Source organism: Argopecten irradians, chromosome 1 (genome assembly GCF_041381155.1).
Source record: "Argopecten irradians isolate NY chromosome 1, Ai_NY, whole genome shotgun sequence".
Lineage (NCBI taxonomy): Eukaryota > Metazoa > Mollusca > Bivalvia > Pectinida > Pectinidae > Argopecten > Argopecten irradians.
Window position 1 is genome coordinate 46,035,934 of NC_091134.1, and position 22,045 is coordinate 46,057,978.

General features: G+C 33.9%; 2 protein-coding genes across 6 annotated transcripts in view; both read right to left on the reverse strand.

Annotated features, from left to right (window-relative positions):
• Positions 1-22,045, reverse strand: part of LOC138330024 (uncharacterized) — a 143,809-nt gene that overhangs the window by 73,723 nt on the left and 48,041 nt on the right. The gene's annotated exons all lie outside the window — the stretch shown is intronic.
• LOC138328293 (baculoviral IAP repeat-containing protein 8-like) overlaps positions 15,570-22,045 on the reverse strand; it is a 76,537-nt gene continuing 70,061 nt past the window's right edge. The window contains 3 exon segments of the mRNA XM_069275070.1: positions 15,570-17,250; positions 18,711-18,926; positions 21,584-21,619. Of these exon segments, the coding sequence (XP_069131171.1) occupies positions 17,066-17,250; positions 18,711-18,926; positions 21,584-21,619 (437 nt within the window). The 3' untranslated portion in view covers positions 15,570-17,065.

Consider the following 22,045-nt stretch of genomic DNA (forward strand, 5'->3'; position numbering starts at 1 on the left):
GTATTAATGTACAGGATACACAGGCACAGGGTATATACCAGTACAGGGTGCACAGGCAAAGGGTACATGGTGTAATAGTGTACAGGGTGCACAGGCACAGGGTATATATACATGCACACAAAGGGTACATGGTGTATAGTGTACAGGGTGCACAGGCACAGGGTATATACCAGTACATGCATGCAAAGGGTGCATGGTACATAGGTATACAGGGTTCACAGGCACATGGTACATATCTGTACAGGTGCATAGATAAAGAGTACACAGTAGTACAGGGTGCATAGGTACAGTGTGCTGACACAGTGTATAGTAGACAGAGTGCTGTTGTTATATGATCACTTGGTACATGTTTCTTTTTATCTGTATGTTGTCCATTGTTCATTGAGTAACTGTGAGGTACACAATGCATATTTCTTTCTTAGTTCACATGTCATAGGGATTTGTTTGTGTTGGTCAAGGTATACCAGCGGTTCCGTTGTATATATTTGCTACCGCTAATCCCCCAACCCAGGAAAAGACTTGGTACGAACTCAAACACGTTACAATACCATTTTCCGAGTCGTTTAATTCGCTTTCAAATTGATGGAAACGTTTTCTTTCCTCTATTTTCAGTAACAACGGTTTAGTGTTGAGTTATCTTTCCTTTCTAATGATGAATCTTGAGCTCCCCCACGATATTGTTGTCTCCAATACAGTCTGTATCCGGATCTATAATGTTTAGATATGTGTTCCTGTCTGAACTGTATGGTCACTAAGGTCTTTCTTTCTGAAGACAATATTGTAGTTGATAACTTAGGTGTAACTTGCAGGAGCAAAACCTTGGAATGTCAACCAATTGTGTCATGCTTCAGTCTTTCCTGGATGCTATCTGTCTCCCAAGAGGTCACAAATCTATTCCAGAACGTCTTCCGGTCTTTCCTCGCAGTCACCGGGATTATCTCACATACTACAAATACCTTCGATGGAGTCAAAATCTAAACCCTCTATTTCCGAATATTCTTTAGAAGGGATGTACATTTGTGATTAATCGCTGTCCCTCAACGATCGGATTGTAGGCAAAATCAAACTAGAGACGAGGCCTTTGCTTCCAGCGCGCTCAATATTTCCCAATGAATGAAAGGACGGTGTGGGAACGCCCCTACAGCAAGCATCTCTGATAGACCAGTTGTTGATGAAAATGTTTGTCATAACAAACAATCAACAACGCAATAATCGTTTTACAGTGAATCGAACGGATTTCTCTGTAGTAAGTTGATTCTATGGGGATTACTGTATTTTATCTCACTAATGACACTGCAATCCTTTTGATTTGTCTACAGCGTGATAATTTCTCAAAGCATATGGATTTGCGCAGCTTATGGTATTCACAAATCAGTTAGCATACTATTTCAAACGACGTTTTACTTAAGATTATCATAATTAGTTAGCATACCATCATAACAAACTGGCATGTTTACACCAATCAAAGGTTAATATATCCATGTGAATGGAAAAAAGTATTCATGGGCCCGCAAATAGAGAAGATTTCTTTCATAGTATAATATGTCATTGTGTTGACGCGTGGACATGAACAGGCATATGGTTCAATTGGATGCCAATTTGTTAAAAACCAATGAAAGTTAATTATGCACTGATTGGTCAAATATGTTTTGGAACGATAAACCAAATATTGGGTAAACCAAATGGAAATAAACTCCGAACATATATGCTTTATAAAGATGAGTTTTTTGTGAGCAGTTTGTGAATGACAACATCCCCCGTAATCATCGACGAATTTTGTCCCTATTCTGGTGTGGAACTTTGCCCCTCGCCGTTGAGACAGGAAGGTACGCCTAATCGTCGCTACCACTGTGGTAGATAGAGTATGTAAATATTGTATAAATACGACGCACCAAATAGAGGATGAGACTCACTTTTTAATCGAATGTGACTTTTATTCTGACCTACGTCATCAATTGTTATATCACATGCAAAATTTCAACGAAAACTTTAACACTTTAAATAGTATTGATAAATTAATATCCATAATGAACAATGCAAATTGTAGTCATTTTTAATATGTTCAGTCGCACAAAGGCATGTATTTTATAAATTTTATTACAGTATAACTTTATAAAATTATACATATGATAATACTGGATTATTAATGGCTAAATTATACCGACAGTTCCTTTAAATAATAATGCTGATAATTATGGCAATATTGGCATATTGTCTTATTTAATGTTCTTTGTTTTTAAATCACTGTCTCGTTGGTCTTTTCAGGCTGGACATTTTAAATTATTTTATATATATACATATTAAATTTAATCTTTTACTGTTTAAAATGTGTGACACTATAATAAGATATGTCTTATCTTATCATGTAGGTTCAAAATTGAATACAATGTGTTATCTATTCTACAGCTTCATAACATACCACTTACCACTAAACATCTCTATCCGCAGTCTAGACACTACTAATGGGCAAGGTAATTCTTGGTATACTGAGAGCTGATCATGAGTACAGGGGAGTATACAAGGCACATGATGAGCAGTTCAAAATATCTAATCTAAATGGGATGGGTCATGGCTAATAATATATTTATATGTACAATGCAACATGTAGCTTTGACAGAAATCAAGTACCACGTTGAGTGTTTATATCAATGTTGTATCAGTTTCCATATGTCGTTGGTCGTTGATTTCTCTCTGGGCACTCCGACTTTTCTCCATTACCAAAACCAAACGAAATTAAGGGTAATTATCCGTATTAAATACCTTACCAATTTAGGAAAATAAATGTATTGATGTCCATGAAGGAACCATAACAGCACCCCATAGAAGCCTCGTAATCTATGTCCGTTGTGTAACTGTTGATTAAGTTGATATAAAGCAGACAAGGTTGGTCTTTACTGGGCTCATAAGGCCAACAATTGTGACAGCCTTTGCCTTGAATGAGTCCTTCCTCTTACTTAAACTTGCATCCAATCAGTTCCGCGTGAGATTTAGCTACTGGTAAATCACAACTTACGAGAAAATTGTATAGATCTCAAAGACCTTTCAGATTCTCTTAAAGATTCCTCTAAGTCAAGACATTCAGCTGTTGATTTTAATGTGAATTGTACTGTACTATAGGTAAAGTTTATATTATGCAAATGCATCTGCTTTCCGTATAGTATCAATTAGCAAGTACGGATATTATATCTTAAATTACGTATACTATCCGGCTACGTTTTACACGAAATATTTCGCCTTAATTTTGACCTCAATATGACGTATAATCCAAAAACAAGACACTAATATTGACACGGAATTGTTTTTAAACTATTAAACATTAACGACTAAATACTTATGTGTGGTACATTGTGATACGACGTTTGAAAAGCATTGATAGAATTATTTATAGCGGTTACGACTATGACACATTTACATCTTCAAATTGTGGGTTTTTTCAGCTAGCATAATATCCTATAAGGATTGAAGTTTTAAGTGTTTTAGTGCTAACGCTCTGTATTGAATATGTAATGTATTCAATTGTGTTCATTATCGTTAACACGATAAAACTATTGTTCAATTCCTATCTGATAAACTTGTCCTTATATATGCTATCTAGTTTTGAAATAAAAGGTGCACTTACGACACTTGTCACTCTCTATAATATGATTGATGAGCTTAGAAAAATTCTGACTCAAAATCAATGACAGTTCCACTATTGATGTGCCATGCAAATTTATCCAAACAAAGAACAAGGAATTAATAGTTATATACAGAAAGATAAAGATATACAAACTTGTAAGATGTCACCAGATGATACCCGTCTTTGAAATCGTCAAACTGATGTAAGCTGAAAGAAAAAAAGAAATAGGAAAAATGTGACGGGGTAGCCTATACACCTTTGACAAATCTAAAATGTTTGTCTTCAAATTAATTTTGCAAATATTTTCGTGTTAAAAGCGATAAAGGAAGGTTGAATGTACTTACATAGGCACCAATAAAATCAATGATAAGGCATCGGAAGAATGTAACCTTGGTGTTCCTGTGATGATTTCAAATGCTGTCCAAAGACAAAAAATGGATATCCATATCAATAAAATTAATAAAGATGTTAGTTTGCGGAGATAAACATTCATAAATACTTGGATCGTAAAATTCGCAAAAGTAAATAACACACGCTCTCTTTTGTAACCAAAACCCTTCACTATTTGAGGTATTTAGAACGCTCACCATTCTGTATCCAGAACGCTCACTTTCTGAATCCAGAACGTTAAGTCATTTTAACAAGAACGTCACTCTTCTGTATTTAATACGCTCACTCTTCTTTACCAGAACGCTCACTATTGTATCCAGAACGCTAAGTATTTTGTATTAAGATCACTTATTCTTCGGTATCCAGAGTGCTCACAATTCTGTATTCAGGACACTCACTCTTTGGTATCCAGAACGTTAATTCATTTTTCACAAGAACGCTCACTATTTTGTATCCAGAACGTTCATTATTGCATATATATATTTACATTTTCACTGCAGCCCTCCTATGTAGCCTTATTACCAAACGCAGTTGGTATTCCTCAGTCTATGAACTGCCATCAATTGAGACGGGACACCAGCCAACTAGTTAACTACTAAGTTAAGAGTGTTGTAATTTGATTTTTTTTTGCCATGACAGTTCATGAATTACAAATAACAGACAATAATATTTGCTTTATCACACATATATTGGCATGACCAATCCTATTGACCACATAGCAAGATTAGTCTTTACATGATGTATAGTGATCCGGTATATCCGTTTCTTGTACATTTATGTTGTGTGTTGTCTGCAATTTTGTTACCATAATCATACATTGTCCATTTGTTATCATGCATTGTCTGTAGTTTATCTACTGTGCCCTTATGTATATATTTGGTTACATTATGTAAATGTTTTGTGACCGTCTTTTACATGGACATTTGTTTATGTCTGTGTCTTGTGTAATGTATGCATAAAATATGTATGTATATCGTATGTGGATGTAATTGGAATGGTTTTGAAAAATCATCCCGATAAGAATATCGTTTTATCAATACATCGATGTATTTAGAGTATACAGGATGTGAAACATGTAGATTGTAAAGTGCCTACACTATACATATACCTGTATGTGGATATAACTTTACATTTTTTTATACATTATCATGTCAATACTCGATATGACGTGTTTGCTGGGATGTGCTCATAAACCTACCTTATTATTAAGGGATTAGCTTTCTAACACATTAAATCGTCCAACAAAAGCAGGAATTGATAACTGTTCACCGTACCCATAATGCGCGTTTAGGCAAGTCAAGTACATGTACATATAACTTTAAGTCCGGAAACGAAATTCTGACGATAACTATGAGTCAAGTATCATACACATCAGTTCGTGATTATATATATAGCTGTTACATACAAGCATACACGTCATTTATATATATATGGTTATGTATGCTATTCTTATTCTATAGACCTCAATCGGATGAGATGAATCAAAATAAATTGCTCTTTGTTTCGAAATATTTTTTCTTGTGGAAAATTTTAGTATAATATCAGTATTTCAATATAAATATTCTTGATATTTTTTTTTTAACTTTTATTCAAATTTTAATCTTCGTTTATATAGTTGTTTTGATTTGCGGTGATTTAATTCTAGTATATAGCAGCATTGATAATCATGATGCACATGGACAAAACATCTCATATTGTTTTAAAAACTTATTGAATTTATATTGCATACCTATTTTTCTCTATAGATTATGTTATGTAGTAAGAACACAGTTGTGTTATTTTGATATTTTGCACCCTTTTGATTTTTTTTAACCTATAAGCCAGCAAGACAAGAAAATACACACAAGAAAATAAACACAAAACTTTCCTAAATAACTGAAGTTTTATAGGCATTACAAATTATATAGGTAATCAATATTTTTTCTCGAAAAAAAATTATCAAGTTTGTTTAACACGCAGAGTTATCGTTCGTTATTCCCTATATACAGTATATAAATCAACATATTTCAAATAAAAAATTTCAATATTTTCCCTTTACTGATTATATTATTGTCGATTTTTAATATGTGAGTTATGGTGTCATAATTGATACTTTTTAGCCTACATTATTTCTGTTGCAATTACTTAAGGTTAAACGCAGCGACAGGGTGACTAGTTATGGTTTCCAAGTTAATGTGGAGCAGTTTCCAAAGACAGGTCATTGGTCGCCGTTTTCTCCCAGAATGCTTCAGCTTCCATCCACTATCAACACCTATTGGTAAAAGTCATTGTAAATGTGCAATTAGTCTTTTATGCTTTTTTTGTGAATTTGTGACCGTAAGTGAAAACCTTTACAATGAGAGTAACACACTTACATGAGATGACAAGGTATATTTCCCCTTATTTGAACTGTACCAAACAAGATTGGAAGGGATTTTGCTCCAATCTTCGACATCAAACATCCCACACAAAACATGCCCACAGCTAATAGGATGTAAAGCCATTATTGTGATTTTTATGTTATTTGCATCCGCCTCCTGGTAGGTTTATGTCCCATGAGTGAAAAAAGTACTGCAATGTCGCAGTTTCTTATGCATAGTAATTACTGTCCTAATACTTACAGAATGACTGCGTGATCGATCATGTCCATATCGTACTGGCGACCGGTATGAAAGCATATGCGACAAACAAGCGCGACAGTGGCACATTGTTGCTCTTCGCTTAACGGGTTGTGGACAATGCGACAAGTATACTGTTGCTTTTCGTATGGCGAACTGTCGTCTTTTGCTTTGCTCATAGTCGCTCTTCGAAAATGTCGTGTTGTCGCACTTTCATTCTTCGCAACCGCACTGTCGCTCTTCGCTGGCGCATTGCCGCTTTTCGCTTGACGCATTATCGCTTGGCGTATAGTCGCATTGTCACTTTTTGTGTATCAGGGTCGCCAATACGACAGTGCGACAAGGCCGTCAGTCATTAGTTTTCTGGTTGTAGTACTTAAGTAAGTAAATAATTACTGCAGATATAGAAAATAAGTACAAACTTCTATGGTGTCACCTAAATTACTTGTCTTTGAAATAGTCAGACTGGTGTCAGTAACCTGAAATGAAGAAAACATAACAATGAATGAGTTGAATGAATGGCTGAGCCATCCGACGATGCCAAGTAAATTTTAAACCAGTTTTAAGTGAAGTTCAGCTACAACAACTTTTTACTATTTTATATCATATTTCCCCCATGTTTTGCACACGATATCTAATTTAAAGAAAACATAAGCTGTCAAATGATTAACAAAAGAGACAAGAAACAAAAGTAGATTTTTTTTCTACGTGTATGTAGACAATAATGGAAAAATCAAATCAATATGAAAATGAATATTACCTTGATATTCTTGTGTTGCTTTGAAAGTCTGCCGATAGACAAAATAGAAAGAAATTTGTAGTTTTTATTTTTTTTAGTTTGAAAATGATGCGATTTATTTATGAAGAAGTATGTACCAAATATAAATAAAATACACGGTACTTACCCCAAATATTTTGAGTGATAGTTCATCCGATTTAAAAGCTAACCGTTTTTATCAGTTATAAATTTGTTTCGTGGTTTTCTTATCCACATTAAATACACATGAACTTACTTTTGCTCTTTATATACCTTTCATCCCATTTTGATGTATTCCATGCCATGCATGATACAAAGACGTGTTCAATGTCTGTTGTTTCAATGTCTGTGTTGTGTACTTACAGAGTCTGCTGTCATCATACTTTTACTTTCCATTTCAATAACCTGATTTAATTAGGTACTGACCTATTTTGTCGTGGGTGAAGCAGGCAACCGCTACTCTTCTGGACCACAGGACATGGTTCCTTGTATCATGAATGATAACTGTTAAAATCAAGTAAGTATATGATAATGAGTTTATATATTAGATCTGACAAATAAGTGACAGCGCATAACATATATACTTCACGATGAACGTTTGTCATTATCCTCGAAGAAGACGAAATATCATCTAAAAACACTCAATTGACCCGGTTACATAATGCACGTCTGGACCTTACCCTTTTTGCTTCAATATTAATGTATTTCCTTTCCTTATTTCTTACCTAAGTTTTAATCTTTAGTAAGTAGTGTTGGGCACAAATTAGAACAAAAAAAATATATTAATAAAAACATAATGATGTGTTTGTGTGCAAAGTAAAACAAAAATTGTAATAAACTAAATAGTTAACATTTCATTACTATTAACGGGAACACACCTACAGGTTTTGCACCGTATTTGAAATTAAAAAAAGGTATAGAGACAGAATGTGCATTGGTCGATGTATCCTTTATTTTTGATAAAACATGCAGAATGGAAAATGGAACAACTTTTGGAAACACCTTTCTGTAAAACGTCAACTTCCGGTTGGAAATAAGGATCATAGTTCAAAAGTGCATTTTTCGATAAAAAAACAAATCATCACAAAAATTTTCTCAAGTTCTGGAAGGCATCGAGACCTGTCATTTTGCATGAAACATGCAGAGATAAATCACTACCACGTTTGTTAATATGAATGACTTTGATCTTCATTTAAGGTCACAGGCGCCAAAAAAACGAGGAACTGAAAACGACTTGTAAAGTTCTGAAAAACCCATGTCAAAGACCTAATATTGGATCTACACTATGCTGAGATTAGTGGCTACCAAGTCTATTAATTTCAATGACATTGACCTTAATTTAAAATCACCAGGGCAAAAAAAAAAAAAAAAAAAAAAAAAAATCTTGAAACGATACCTTCTGGAGTTCTGGAAGGTCTAGATATATACCTGCTTTTGGGCACGTAGCATGATAAGATTAATGACTAGCATATTTGTTAATATAAACAACCTTGACTTTTAGTCAATGTCACAGGACCCAGAAAACAAAAAAAACTTGTGATGTTACCTGTTATTAGGCATGTAGCAGGATGAGATAAAGGGTTTACCAATTTTGGCTTAATATAAATGAACTTGACCTTCATTCAAGGTCGAGTGGGCCAAAAAACTTAAAAATTTAAACTTGTTCCTGTCAAATTTTTTTAATTTCCTAGATACCTGATATTGGACCTGTAGCATACTAAGACAAAGTTTGTTCATTTGAATGTACTTGGCCATAATTCCCTGTTGATGAAAATTCCATCAAATTGTCCAATGACATTTTCTAGTTATACACACGATAAGATGTTTGTGCATGTATGCAAAGTTTGCCACTGGATTACTCCGTCGTATTTACAAAAATCTGAAGGCAAAATCTGTTAATTGTTTACAATAAAAAGAATATGACACATATCAGTAAAACAACATACTTCCGTATTTATGACTGTCCTTGCTGGAATTATTTCACCAATGTACTTTACACGTATGTTATGAATATAAGCCAGACACTGCCTGCTATGTGAACTTTTGAACAGTCTGAGGGGCGTTCATTATGTTACATATGTAGTTTGAGGTTATATGTCTAACTCAAACACAGCCCCTTTTGTGTTAATATTAGAATGTCACAGTTTATTTCTGTCTTTTAATCATGTGCACTCAACCATGAAGATCGTTAATTTCAGTAATAAATTACGTTGCATGTTGCATGTTTATTAAGTTAATCATGCATATGCATGAAACAGGTGTTTTTTTTATATAGTAAGGGTGAGTATGTTTTGGCTTCATTTGGATAAAGTTATCGGACAGTGAAGATGGTCCCCAACGTTAGCCATATTTAAGGGAATAAATTTCTATCGTCAATTTTCAAGTATGATTAAATTAAATTAACAAATTATGATAAAATATATGATTATTACATATAGACTGCCAATGATTACATCTGTGCTATTTAAATTGCAAAAGTTATACAATTAAAGTTAAAACCAAACCCCACAAAAAACACACACACAAATCAACAGAGCATGCATATGTTAGTAGCTATCAAATTGATTGAGTTGTTGTTTTCCCGTTGTTGACATTGTGCCTATTCAAAAGCTCACCCTAAGCTGTTCAGTATGTTCCGCGTAACTAAACCAACAAGTACACGTGGAATAAGTGCATTCATTTGTGAATTGATTAGACAAACCTCTACGTGTACAGATAAATAATTGGACAGTTTTGGATGAGTGACGTGACCCTCTGTTGGATATATAAAGTCTCCTATTAACATTTTTAATGAGTGACATCATGCACATTTGTTATTTTGGAAATATGAGTAGTGTACAAATACAGGTTATTTCAAATTTACGGTTACATGAAATCTTCCGCCTTCATCTAATAATTAAATAGTGCAAATACTATGTGATCATGTCAGCATATCTAGTCGACCATCGCTTGAAATCCATTTCATGTTATGACATTACATACATATGTATTAGATATGCATACAACAATGTACATGTAAATACTGTACATATGTACAGCTGATGTAAACAAATGAATACCGTACCTGTTTGCTAGCAACCATATATATTCCTGTATATACAAAATATTTCGTATATATTACGTCATAAGATAGGCCTACAATAGACCTTTCTCAAATTATATGCATGCCTGACATTCCTAATTCAGATCGAGGCTTAGTGAGCACAGGCAACGTATATACAATTAATGCAACATATCTTACAAAAACAAACCACAATGCTGTTCAATGTCATGAAAATAGTTTTAATTGCTCATTTTCATCAAATTCTTAATACTGAAGTGTAAAAGAAGGTTGATTATCAACATAGGCAGAGAAAAGGGTACATAATGTTGAAGATCATTGTAGATTTATCTGTATAACATTACATTCTATATTTTACCATCAGTTATTTACACTGTATCTGTTTACATGTGTAGTTTGTTTCCACACATTTAAATACAAGAGTGGAGAATTCTATACATGTGTTTTACATAAATGAAACAAATATCAAATTAAGTGTTTAGTTCTTTACCGTAACTTTCTAAGTGAACGTGCCGGTTGTTAGATACATGCATAACCTTTTCCTAAAATGAAACATCACTTTTTGTGCATTATCACGAGGACACTGACTTCATAGCTGATAAAAGCTGATATATTTAAATGTTAATTATTAGAGTGAATTATTTCTAAAACTAACATCTTAAATTCATATTTCTGGTAGATATTGAAAAGCTGAAATAAAGTAACTGAATATAATGATCTATGGACATCAATAATCAAATCTGAACAAGGGTTCAATTCTTTAGAAGAAAACCAAATATATTTACTGAAATGATCACATTTGCGATATTTTCTATAATTGCATGAACAAATAAGGCTTTCAATCGCAACTCCACTTTTTATTAATCATTTTATTTAAGTTTAAATGGGTGGTATACTGATGTATATTTATGTGTTTTATCATGCTTATGATCTGTGCACTGATTTTATAGGATATGTGTTTTGTGATCACAACTTCAGGGATAATTTTAGAGTAGCCTTTCGACTACGATCCTCAGATTTTGAAAACGATCCCTATGTTTCAGGAAATTTTGTAATATTTCTTTGTTAATAGCCCCTCTAGAATTGTCAAATACTTAAAAGTGACCAACACATATTTCAAATAAAATGATCCTTGCAGCATGTTCAATATATCAAGTACAATGTACTTCTATTTTGTGATACATAAAAATGAGGAAAACACGTATATTCAGGGAAGCCTATCTAAACCCAAAAGTGCAATGAGAAATTGGGCTTTGTAGCCAAGTGGTCACAACAAAAGGTCATATAATGTAAAGTTTACCATTTTGTTTGCGCCATAAAGAAATTGATCTTATTAAGGTGATCATTAGACAGAAATAGTCATTAAGGAATGCTTTATTCTAATAACAAATATCATTTGTTTGCAATATCGTGAACATAATTGGTGTTTGTAATTGTTCACATGTCATAGACAAAGGGTGTTTATTGGAGTAAATAAGGATTGGTAAAGGGGACAGCCAGAGCTAGGTGAAATTTGTGATAACAACTTTATGTATGTATACCTTAATAGGGAAATTAATGGCAAAATGTGATCAGAGGGGACAGCTGTTAAATATAAACAGACTGGGACCCAAATACTGACCTAAAGGGAATATGGGGAAGGCAACTTGAGACTCTGATAATGAAGGTTAGGAATGGTATTTATGTTATTTAATTGTTTGGTTCATGTCCCTTGTTTATTTGGCACCATACATGTATAATATATAGCCTTATTCCAGTTTAGGCAACGAGTACCAATACTGTAATTCAGCTTGGCCTCAATAAAGGAAATCGTTGACATGGATACCTGCATTTTCTTTCCTCTCGCCTCTGGGATTTATTATACATGTTTATGCCATAATTCGATCAGCCACTGATGTGATCAAATTGATCCATGTACCTCTACGGGAATATTATGTGAATTTAAATTTAATGATAAGGTAAGTATTTCAACACATTATCCCATTAATGCACATGTATTACTACCACCGCTATGCTCACTAAGCCTCGTTTTCGTTCAAAGATGAATATTCATGAGCTAATATTAAGAAAGGTCTATTCGCAGAAAAAAAGATAACACTTCCCAGTATAAATAATTTCCCGTATCAGTGATAAACATAACAACGCTCATAATAGTGTGTTTTGATTGGTTGCTATAGTTTGTCTATAAATAGTTGACATATATAGCCAATAGACGAGTTGCACATGTTAAACAGATAGCACTATTTATTTTATGTGAATTATCTTGCATGAATAGACTTGGTACTAGGTCAAGTGGCTATAATTTTTACATTCGGGTTCTACAACAACCACAGGCTTTTTAATTAATTAATATAAAAAATATTAATTAAATACAAATGAATTGAAATATATTTTATTAAATTTTGCACTGGTCGATTTCATGGGGTAATGAATTGAGTTCCTCTTGAAACAAATTTAACACGAACTGCTTAATTTGTTTGAAGAGGAACTCAATTCATCACCGCATGAAATCGAGCAAAGCAAGACTCAATCCTTAAATATATATATCTATATGTGTGTATATTTACAAAAAAAACTGGATATTTTGTCGCAAGGCCTTAAATTTCTGTCTTCACAGGATTCATTCCGCCTGAAGACAGATGTGAAGGCAGGAAGGCCTTGCGCCACAGTCTCGAGTTTTTTCTTTGATAATTAAATACCTTCATAAGGAACCTTTGAATTTTTACTTTACATAGTATATATATATATGGTTTCCTACATCAATTATGGCACATGAGGAAATGGCGGGGAAAACGCGTTTTACATCTGCTTATTTGTTCACCTGTACAAATTGCTCGTATTTTTCCCAGGTTTATATAAGCTATCATTCTCGAAATATAATTTTTCAAAATGTATATGTCCTTGTCTGATTTATTTAAACCCCATACTATAGATAAAATAATAAATTGATAGTAAATTAAACAAAAGTTTTTTTAACAATTCCAATATTAACGTAAAGGTCACAGTTTATAAAATCCAGTAAAAATGTGTGAAAAAAAAAATTTCGGAGAAAAAAAACATTACGAGGAAACCCATCTATAACAGTTTTTTTAATTTTTTTATTTTTTTTTTGTTGGCAAAACAGAGATTGCTTATGTCTCACACAAATAGATTGAATCTATACAAAAACAATGCAAGATCAATGGGGTATCTGAATTAGCATGTGATTATGGTAATTAAAATGTATTGTAAACCTAGATTACCAGAATAAGTATCCCCGGAAGCCATGTCACAGTGCAATGGTAGGACCGCTTTGTTGGTCATGGTGTACATGTGTGTTATTTGTTGTTATCATGTCAGGTAAGGATGATAATTTTAGATCGAGTTTCTGTCTTTTGTTTTCTTTTCTAAGAAGGAATCTGTATAATTACGGCGGCATAAAATCATGTAAGTAGTTGGCACCTGATGACACTACCAGTAAATAAACCAGTTTCATTAAAGGGATTGTTTACTATTATACACCGTATATAGACAGATAGAGAGATTCGTTATTTCCTTAATATTGAAGTTATATCGTACACGAATAAACTCTTTAAAATTAGCTCAGTTAAATTACAGTGAATACGCTTAGTATTTGTATTAGTTACATATTTTGTGATAAACAGTGCAGGCTTTATTTTCAGAAATAGTGTTACTTTCCATCATCATCTATTTGTTAACGCCATAAAACTCTATAAGAAAAGCAAATAATGTCCCTCCTCCTCCCCAATCAGGACTACGATGTTCAAAAGGTGATTACATTAATAACATGATTCGTAAAATCGTAATCTTTCATTTGCTGCAAAGCATGTTGTTCTTCCCTTAAATGGTCAGTAAATCTGTAAAAATGGTATTTTTATGAATATTATAAAATTGCATCAAGTTACTTTTACAAGAAATTAATTGATTTTCAAATTTGTAGTTAATCTGTGATTAGTCTGATCACCTTTTGAACAACTAGTCCCTGGTGTTTTTATGTTACACGCTGATAAACAACTGGTCCCAGATGTTCTTATGTTACATGCACATAAATAACAACTGGTCCCAGATGTTCTTATGTTACATGCACATAAATAACAACTGGTCCCAGGTGTTTTTATGTTACACGCAGATAAACAACTTGTCCCAGATGTTCTTATGTTACATGCACATAAATAACAACTGGTCCCAGGTGTTTTTTATGTTACACGCAGATAAACAAAACTGATCCCAGGTGTTTTTATGTTACACGCAGATAAAAAAAACAACTGGTCCCAGGTGTTTTTATGTTACACGCAGATAAACAACTGGGCCAAGAAGTTCTTATGTTACACGCAGATAAAAAACAACTTGGCAAAGGTGTTCTTATCTTACACGCAGATAAAAACAACTTGACCAAGGTGTTCTTATGTTACACGCAGATAAAAACAACTTGGCCGAGGTGTTCTTATCTTACACGCAGATAAAAACAACTTGGCCGAGGTGTTCTTATGTTACACGCAGATAAAAACAACTGGGTCGAGGTGTGTTCTTATGTTACACGCAGATAAAAACAACTGGGTCGAGGTGTTCTTATCTTACACGCAGATAAAAACAACTTGGCCAATAAGTTCTTATGTTACACCCAGATAAAAACAACTTGGCCGAGGTGTTCTTATGTTACACGCAGATAAAAACAACTGGGTCGAGGTGTTCTTATCTTACACGCAGATAAAAACAACTGGGTCGAGGTGTTCTTATCTTACACGCAGATAAAAACAACTTGGCCAATAAGTTCTTATGTTACACCCAGATAAAAACAACTTGGCCGAGGTGTTCTTATGTTACACGCAGATAAAAACAACTGGGTCGAGGTGTTCTTATGTTACACGCAGATAAAAACAACTGGGTCGAGGTGTTCTTATCTTACACGCAGATAAAAACAACTTGGCCAATAAGTTCTTATGTTACACCCAGATAAAAACAACTTGGCCGAGGTGTTCTTATGTTACACGCAGATAAAAACAACTGGGTCGAGGTGTTCTTATGTTACACGCAGATAAAAAAACTGGACCAATGTGTTCTTATGTTACACGCAGATAAAAAACAACTTGGCCCAGGTGTTGTTATGTTACACGCAGATACCATTTTAACATTTCATATATAGTTGAATCATCATACATGTAATACAAAATACCCAGTGTATTTTATATACTTATAGATTCAAATAAATTAATGCTATTAATTCATTTTCTTTTAAATAATCGCATACATCTGTATATAGAATATATAGGGAAATATAAAGTATTTCACCTTACATTGCACATCACTTATATTGTTAAAAAACATGTTGTATTCTTTATAATAACATAAACAATCAAAATATTATTCTTAGTTTATACTTTGTATGTAAACCAACCTATAATTTAATTTATTCCAACAAAGATCTATTTACCTTTTATTTGTTCTTGTTTTATGGCAGGTAATAGAATCATTGTTACATTCAGATTTAAAGCAAATAAACACACCGGTATGACAGATATCCATTTATAACGTTCAGAGAAAACATTTAAAGCAAACCAGCCAAATTGGACACTTTTGACACAACTAAACTACCTAGATAGCATGTCTATGACGTTTCATCTTGTTTTATTTGGATCCAGCGTCGATAACGTTACACACCGTTACACAATGTAACAAATGGGTTTTTGTAAACAATGTACAAGTAACTACAGACACGTGCTGTAAATATGTGTCCTAAATTAAACCGCTTTGCGGACACAGTTGTATTCTTTCACTTGGTGTGGCATTGGCGTTATAAAGAGTTTTGATTAAGATGCAACCAGCTACTTTAAAAGGCTCACCTGATATTAAGACTTATGCTGTACTTCAAACTAACAAACAAAACTAATAAACAATAACAACAGAAAATACTAACACTTGATATGTATACCAGAAAGGTGAAATAGCTTTGTCTGATAATAATATAATGACAAAATATGTTATGATTAATAATCAATATTGTTTAACAAGATAACAATAGAACAACATATCACAGATATTGCTTGATCATATACGAAATTCTCTAATAGAACATGGGATGTTGTGAAACTGTTCATAACTCTCGGTATTTTAATAAAATCACGTAAGCGTCTTTATCCCTATCAGTATACCGCGTGAAGTATGTACAAAAGGAAGTACATATTACAGAAAAAAAATATTTCATTAAGATTCAAAAAATAATTTTGGTTTTCCAGAAAACGTGAGATATCTTACAAACCCCAGGTGATCTCAGACTCTGTCATTTGATAAAAGTAAAACAATGTCCATATAAGGATATCTTCACAAATGGAGTCAAAAAAGTTTAGGGCATTTTTACAATTTCTACCGTCTTTTGTATTCCATCATATTAGGATAAATAGAGAAAACATAAGCTGTGACGAGCTTCTGATCTGAACCATATATACAGCTTATATTTTAAGACACTAACCATGTATACTTTTTATACCTGAAACATTCATCCAAAAACACACACCTTGAACCTGAAAGATGTCAACACTGTTCCAAACATTCAATGCTGGATGCAGGATAAAGTTTATTATTTATCTACATTTTGAATTTTCTCAACCTTGTAGATATTTTTACATTTGTAATTCATAATCTTACTATAAATAAATTTTCATGAAATAGTCTATACTATATCTGCATACTGGACAATTGACCACACCTGGCGCACACAAATCACAGCAACACAGATGGCCACAGGGCAGGACAACACAGACATTGTTGTCCATACAGATCTTACACTCCGTCTGCTCTCTCAGATGCTTGTTCTCCTCTTGAATTGATTCTACAAATATCAGAAGAAAAAACAAATTCAAATATTTATTTATCATTTTTCCAAAATGCTGAAAAAAGATGTATAAGTGTGGCTAACAGTTTTTTTTGCATTCCAATATAATAAACTGACCGTAATAAAACCAGTTAATAATGAAGACTTTTAGGAAACTACATGTAGTTCATTGTCGTAGATTATTCAATGACAATATATAGTATACCAGGTTTTACATTTAAATTCGTTTACTTCAATGACTTCCTTTTCTATTTGTCCCTTAGAATCCTTGTCAGGTGTAGCAATACCGATCGCCAAAAGTGCAAAATAAGATGTGTTTATCTGTTAATATGACGAAATTGCCCATTTTTCATCCTTCTAGATAAGTTCTATGAATCTTTCAATTTCAACAAGTGTTAGATTCTATATAAAAAAATGGATTGGAAATAAGACTACGCCTATTAATTCCTTTCTAACTTAGTTATTAACATACATTGTAGTTATACATTAACTTAACTTAGTAAAAGGGGGAAGAGCAACTGCAACATCATTTTTGTAACATACTTCCTAGATACTGTATGAAATAAAATTAAGTACATTGTATTTAACATAAAAACCTTTATTATAGATTACCATGTCAGATTGAAGCAATGTACATGTACAATTGTTGACAGACTAAAAATAAATACATTTCAGAGAACATACCGTACATTGCGTATATCCCATCTAAGGGTTTTCCTAGTAAATTATAGTCAATTCCAATTCATATCAATGGAGAAATCAATTAGTAAAGGAAGAATGAAAAAACGCCACGGATTGGCATACTATCGTTGTTTCTCGAGCCAGGCGAGGGCCATCTAATTTTATTCAACCGAAACAAGATAGATTGCATTACACTTGAAAGCGTAGTTTTGTTACATTATTAATAAATGAACGTATCCTGTGTACCCTGTTCATTTGTTGGTGTTGCTTTTACTGATTGATAAGAGGTCAAATAACTTATTAGAAATAATAGTTTGTTGTTGGCAAACATTTTTGCTGCGTCAAGCCAAATATGAAAACTTTGCTTAAAAATTACCATTTTTGAGCTTAAAATCCGATTTGTTTCATTTCCTGCGTAGAAATAACTACATATATTGGATTAAATGGTCCTGATATGTATTTTTTGTTCTATTGTGGTCATTTTGATGCCTCGTTTGTCTTCTTCGGTTGAAAAATGTCAATGTTATGACTATTTTTCAATTTTTAGTGAAATTCGAGATGGCAGCCATCTTGATGACGTCATAACCGGAAGTTCATCCCAGTTTGTACAATGTTACCTCTCGATTTCGTTATCAGTGGGTCATAAGTGAGATCAATGCATGTCGAGAAAAAATGTCTTGTATAACCAAGCTCAGAGTGTTTTAATTAATTATATTCGATACTGAAAGGGAATAAAATCAAAAAATAGAAAATAGCGGTCGATAATTTGTACAAACCTCTGTGATTGCAAGGTTGAGTGGAATCTATCACTGTTGCTCCTAAATGCGGTTCGGGCGTATTGCAAGTGAACGTGTTCTGATTGCTTGAAGGGGTTCGTGTTTGAGGAGCTAGTGAACTGATTTCTACTCTTTGTGTTTGGCCTAGTGGGGGTATATCATCAACAAAACCAAAAATGGTCTCCAAATACGCTTCAGTTGTTAATGGTACAGGACCTGGCAATATATATAAATATTAATTTCTATTCCCACCTTGGGAATTCATATTCATATTCACGAAGAGTAATATAATTCAATTCCAGATATGTTGATAGCTTTGACAAAGGCAGGTCAAGAAACATAACTGAATGATAGATATGGATTGAAAAAGATGCATTAAAGATAAAAGATTACCTACATAAACAATGGCATGTTGTTGAAAATTTCAGCATTAGAATTACTTAACAGTGATTAAGTGTCATCACAAAAATGTTCTGAAATCACCATTTGAGGAATATTTAGTAACTTTTCCTTGTTGAACTAACAAATATTACCAGTTCTCAGGTGGACGGACTAGGTACGCGGACACAAACGCGGACTACAGATAAATTTGGGGTTGTCCCAGAGTTGTTCTAATGTATCCTATTTAAAATAGACAAAATGCGCTTTGATTAGGCAATAATATTATGCAAAATTTTAAAACTCATTTATATCTGATGAAAATATTTAATACAATCAGACCTGTTTAATAGTAATTACATATGTTATATAAAGAACTAATGGTCTCTCAATTAGTTCAATTTATTATATTCTATAGTGATTTATTTACTCTCGCCGCTGTCTTCAGCTGCGGAAATATCAAGTGGTGGCGGTATTTTATTCCTTTTTAGCGCGGTATATAACTTAAATTACAGACAAGTCACTTGCATCGAGTCTGTACTTTTATTAGATAACAAAATTCACATGTAAAGTTCATCATTGCTATATTACGAATGGAAAAGGCGACGTCGACAAATTGCTAGCTCAGCACAAATTTCTACTATTGATGACATGTGCCATCTAGGATGGCGTCACAGTGTTCCTATTGAGCGATGCATTTTTAATTTTCTGATATTCTGTTCAGCTTTAACCCGTAGGCCTAATCTGTTCTTAACGGGGTCATAAATAAGAAGATCACAGTTTTCAGGGAAGCTTTATTCCATATTAGGTCTGATGTTAGCAAGAAATGCTTGAAAGTAATCAGGACATCAAGCACAATGACCCGCTATGTCATGGTTTTAGAAACTCTTTTCTTTTGAATCGCAAGCTACATGTATCAGAGTATGTTAGTCATCAGAACGTTTTTCTGTGAAGCGTTGAATCTGTCTAAATTGCAAAGAACGACATATTTTCATCTTCAAAATTTAGAGGGTAGGGTAATGTAACGTACCGGGCGGGGGTTGTTACCAATATATACTTGGGTCCCTGTTATGAATCACTAAATACACTACAGCAGCCAATATATACAAATAATAATGGTTATTACCAGTAACATTATCCAAAGCTCTATGTACAACACATGGAAATAATGACAGAGTACCTCTCTGAACTACAATACACTAGCTGAAGGGAGACAACCCCTATACACAATCGGAGCGCAACACACCCAGTGTGATGAATACGTGCACAAAACAAACCACCGGACAGCAGCAACTATACACTACAACTGCCTGTCGTCAAGCGTGTATACTCCGACACAAACTGAGGTCACCGATCGCCGTGACTGCAGCTCAGACCCTGCTGTTTGCGATCATGTCGCCAACACTAGCTGTACTGTAACCATGTCTACTCACGACCTGCATATATCGTGAGTGTTCAGGACTACTAGCTAGTGGTCGTGAGTGACATGCAAACTACATGAATTGACACCACAATACGGCTGCCTGCCGCCAAAGCTTATGCACAAGACACTGACACATGTACGGATCAAACGTAACCACCGACTACCGTGGTACGACTATCCACCATCGAGCTAAAGCTTGGGCCTGCTGGTTGTTACACCAGCCAAGTACCCCAAGACCTATATGTCCGTTAGTCGCGAGAACCTCGCGACCGATAGTCAACGCCACAAACTACACACACGCCACAGCTGAGAGCTATGCTAGGAATGATACGCTGGATATTACACTGATCAAGGCAAGGCTTCTTCAGCCACATCGGTCTCTCAGTGCCGATACCTACTGGAGAGTGTGACTCGATGTTAACTGGTCGACGACCAGAACAAAGAGTGTCAGGCTCGCTTTCTTTTATAGTGCTGGAGGAAGGAGCACCCCTAGCGGCAAACAAAGAAACTAAAATCATACCGAGACATTGAAACGCTTACAAGATATACTACAACACTAAAGCGTCTGCCTAACATTTACAATAATAAAAACACATACGTTACACATGTGACACAGCGGTAAGGCCTGTTTTAGCCACAGTAACATACTGCTATTCTGAGCAAAAAAGAATGGGTTGACTGTGTGTTATACATTTGATGTTCTATAATTTTCTTAAAGAAAATATTTTTAGCGGTTTTTGCCAATTATGCCAATTTGAAAAAAAGAATTGCTTAAATTTGTCGTGTGCATGGTCAATACAGTGAAATTATGATAAAATCACAACGTCAAAATTAAGCAAACCGCCATGATATTTTTTATTCAATCTTTAACTTTAATCTGACCCCTATTCAGCACGCTGAGAAGAACTATTTGTAAATTTAGTTTTAAGATATCGTTTCCATAAGCATCGCTGTTAATGCTCTACAGCGCACGTGATTATTGAGAGTTTACCTTCCCAAGTATTCAATAATAAATTTCCATGTTTTGACAACACATTCAACACAATATTGTTTGAGACGATCCCCTATTTACCAGTAGTCCGCATCCGTGCCCGTGTGATTAGTCCATCTGAAAACCAGTGGTGTTTAATGTATTAGAAATAAGCAGAGCACACTGATCAGGATTCGATGACATATCCTCCATGTAAAAAAGATAGACTAGATGTTATCGGTTAATCAATGTGTACAATAACTAATAAACAAATACTTTTGAGTCAAAATGATAGAAACAAAAAGGAAATACAATTTTGCTTCACACCACATATCTTATGTTGTATTGTAGATGCTACCTCTTTTCTTATATCAAAGATTGGTTGTTGAACTTTACCTTAATTACGTCATAATTTTTGAATCGCTGCTTTAATCACTTCATCACTGTAGCCCATTTTCTAGCCCGCGGGCTATACGATTTTTTTACTCCAGAAGATGCCCAATACGGACTATATGCCGTTGCGGGCTATATGTGGAAACATTGCTAGAAAATATTTTCAAATGT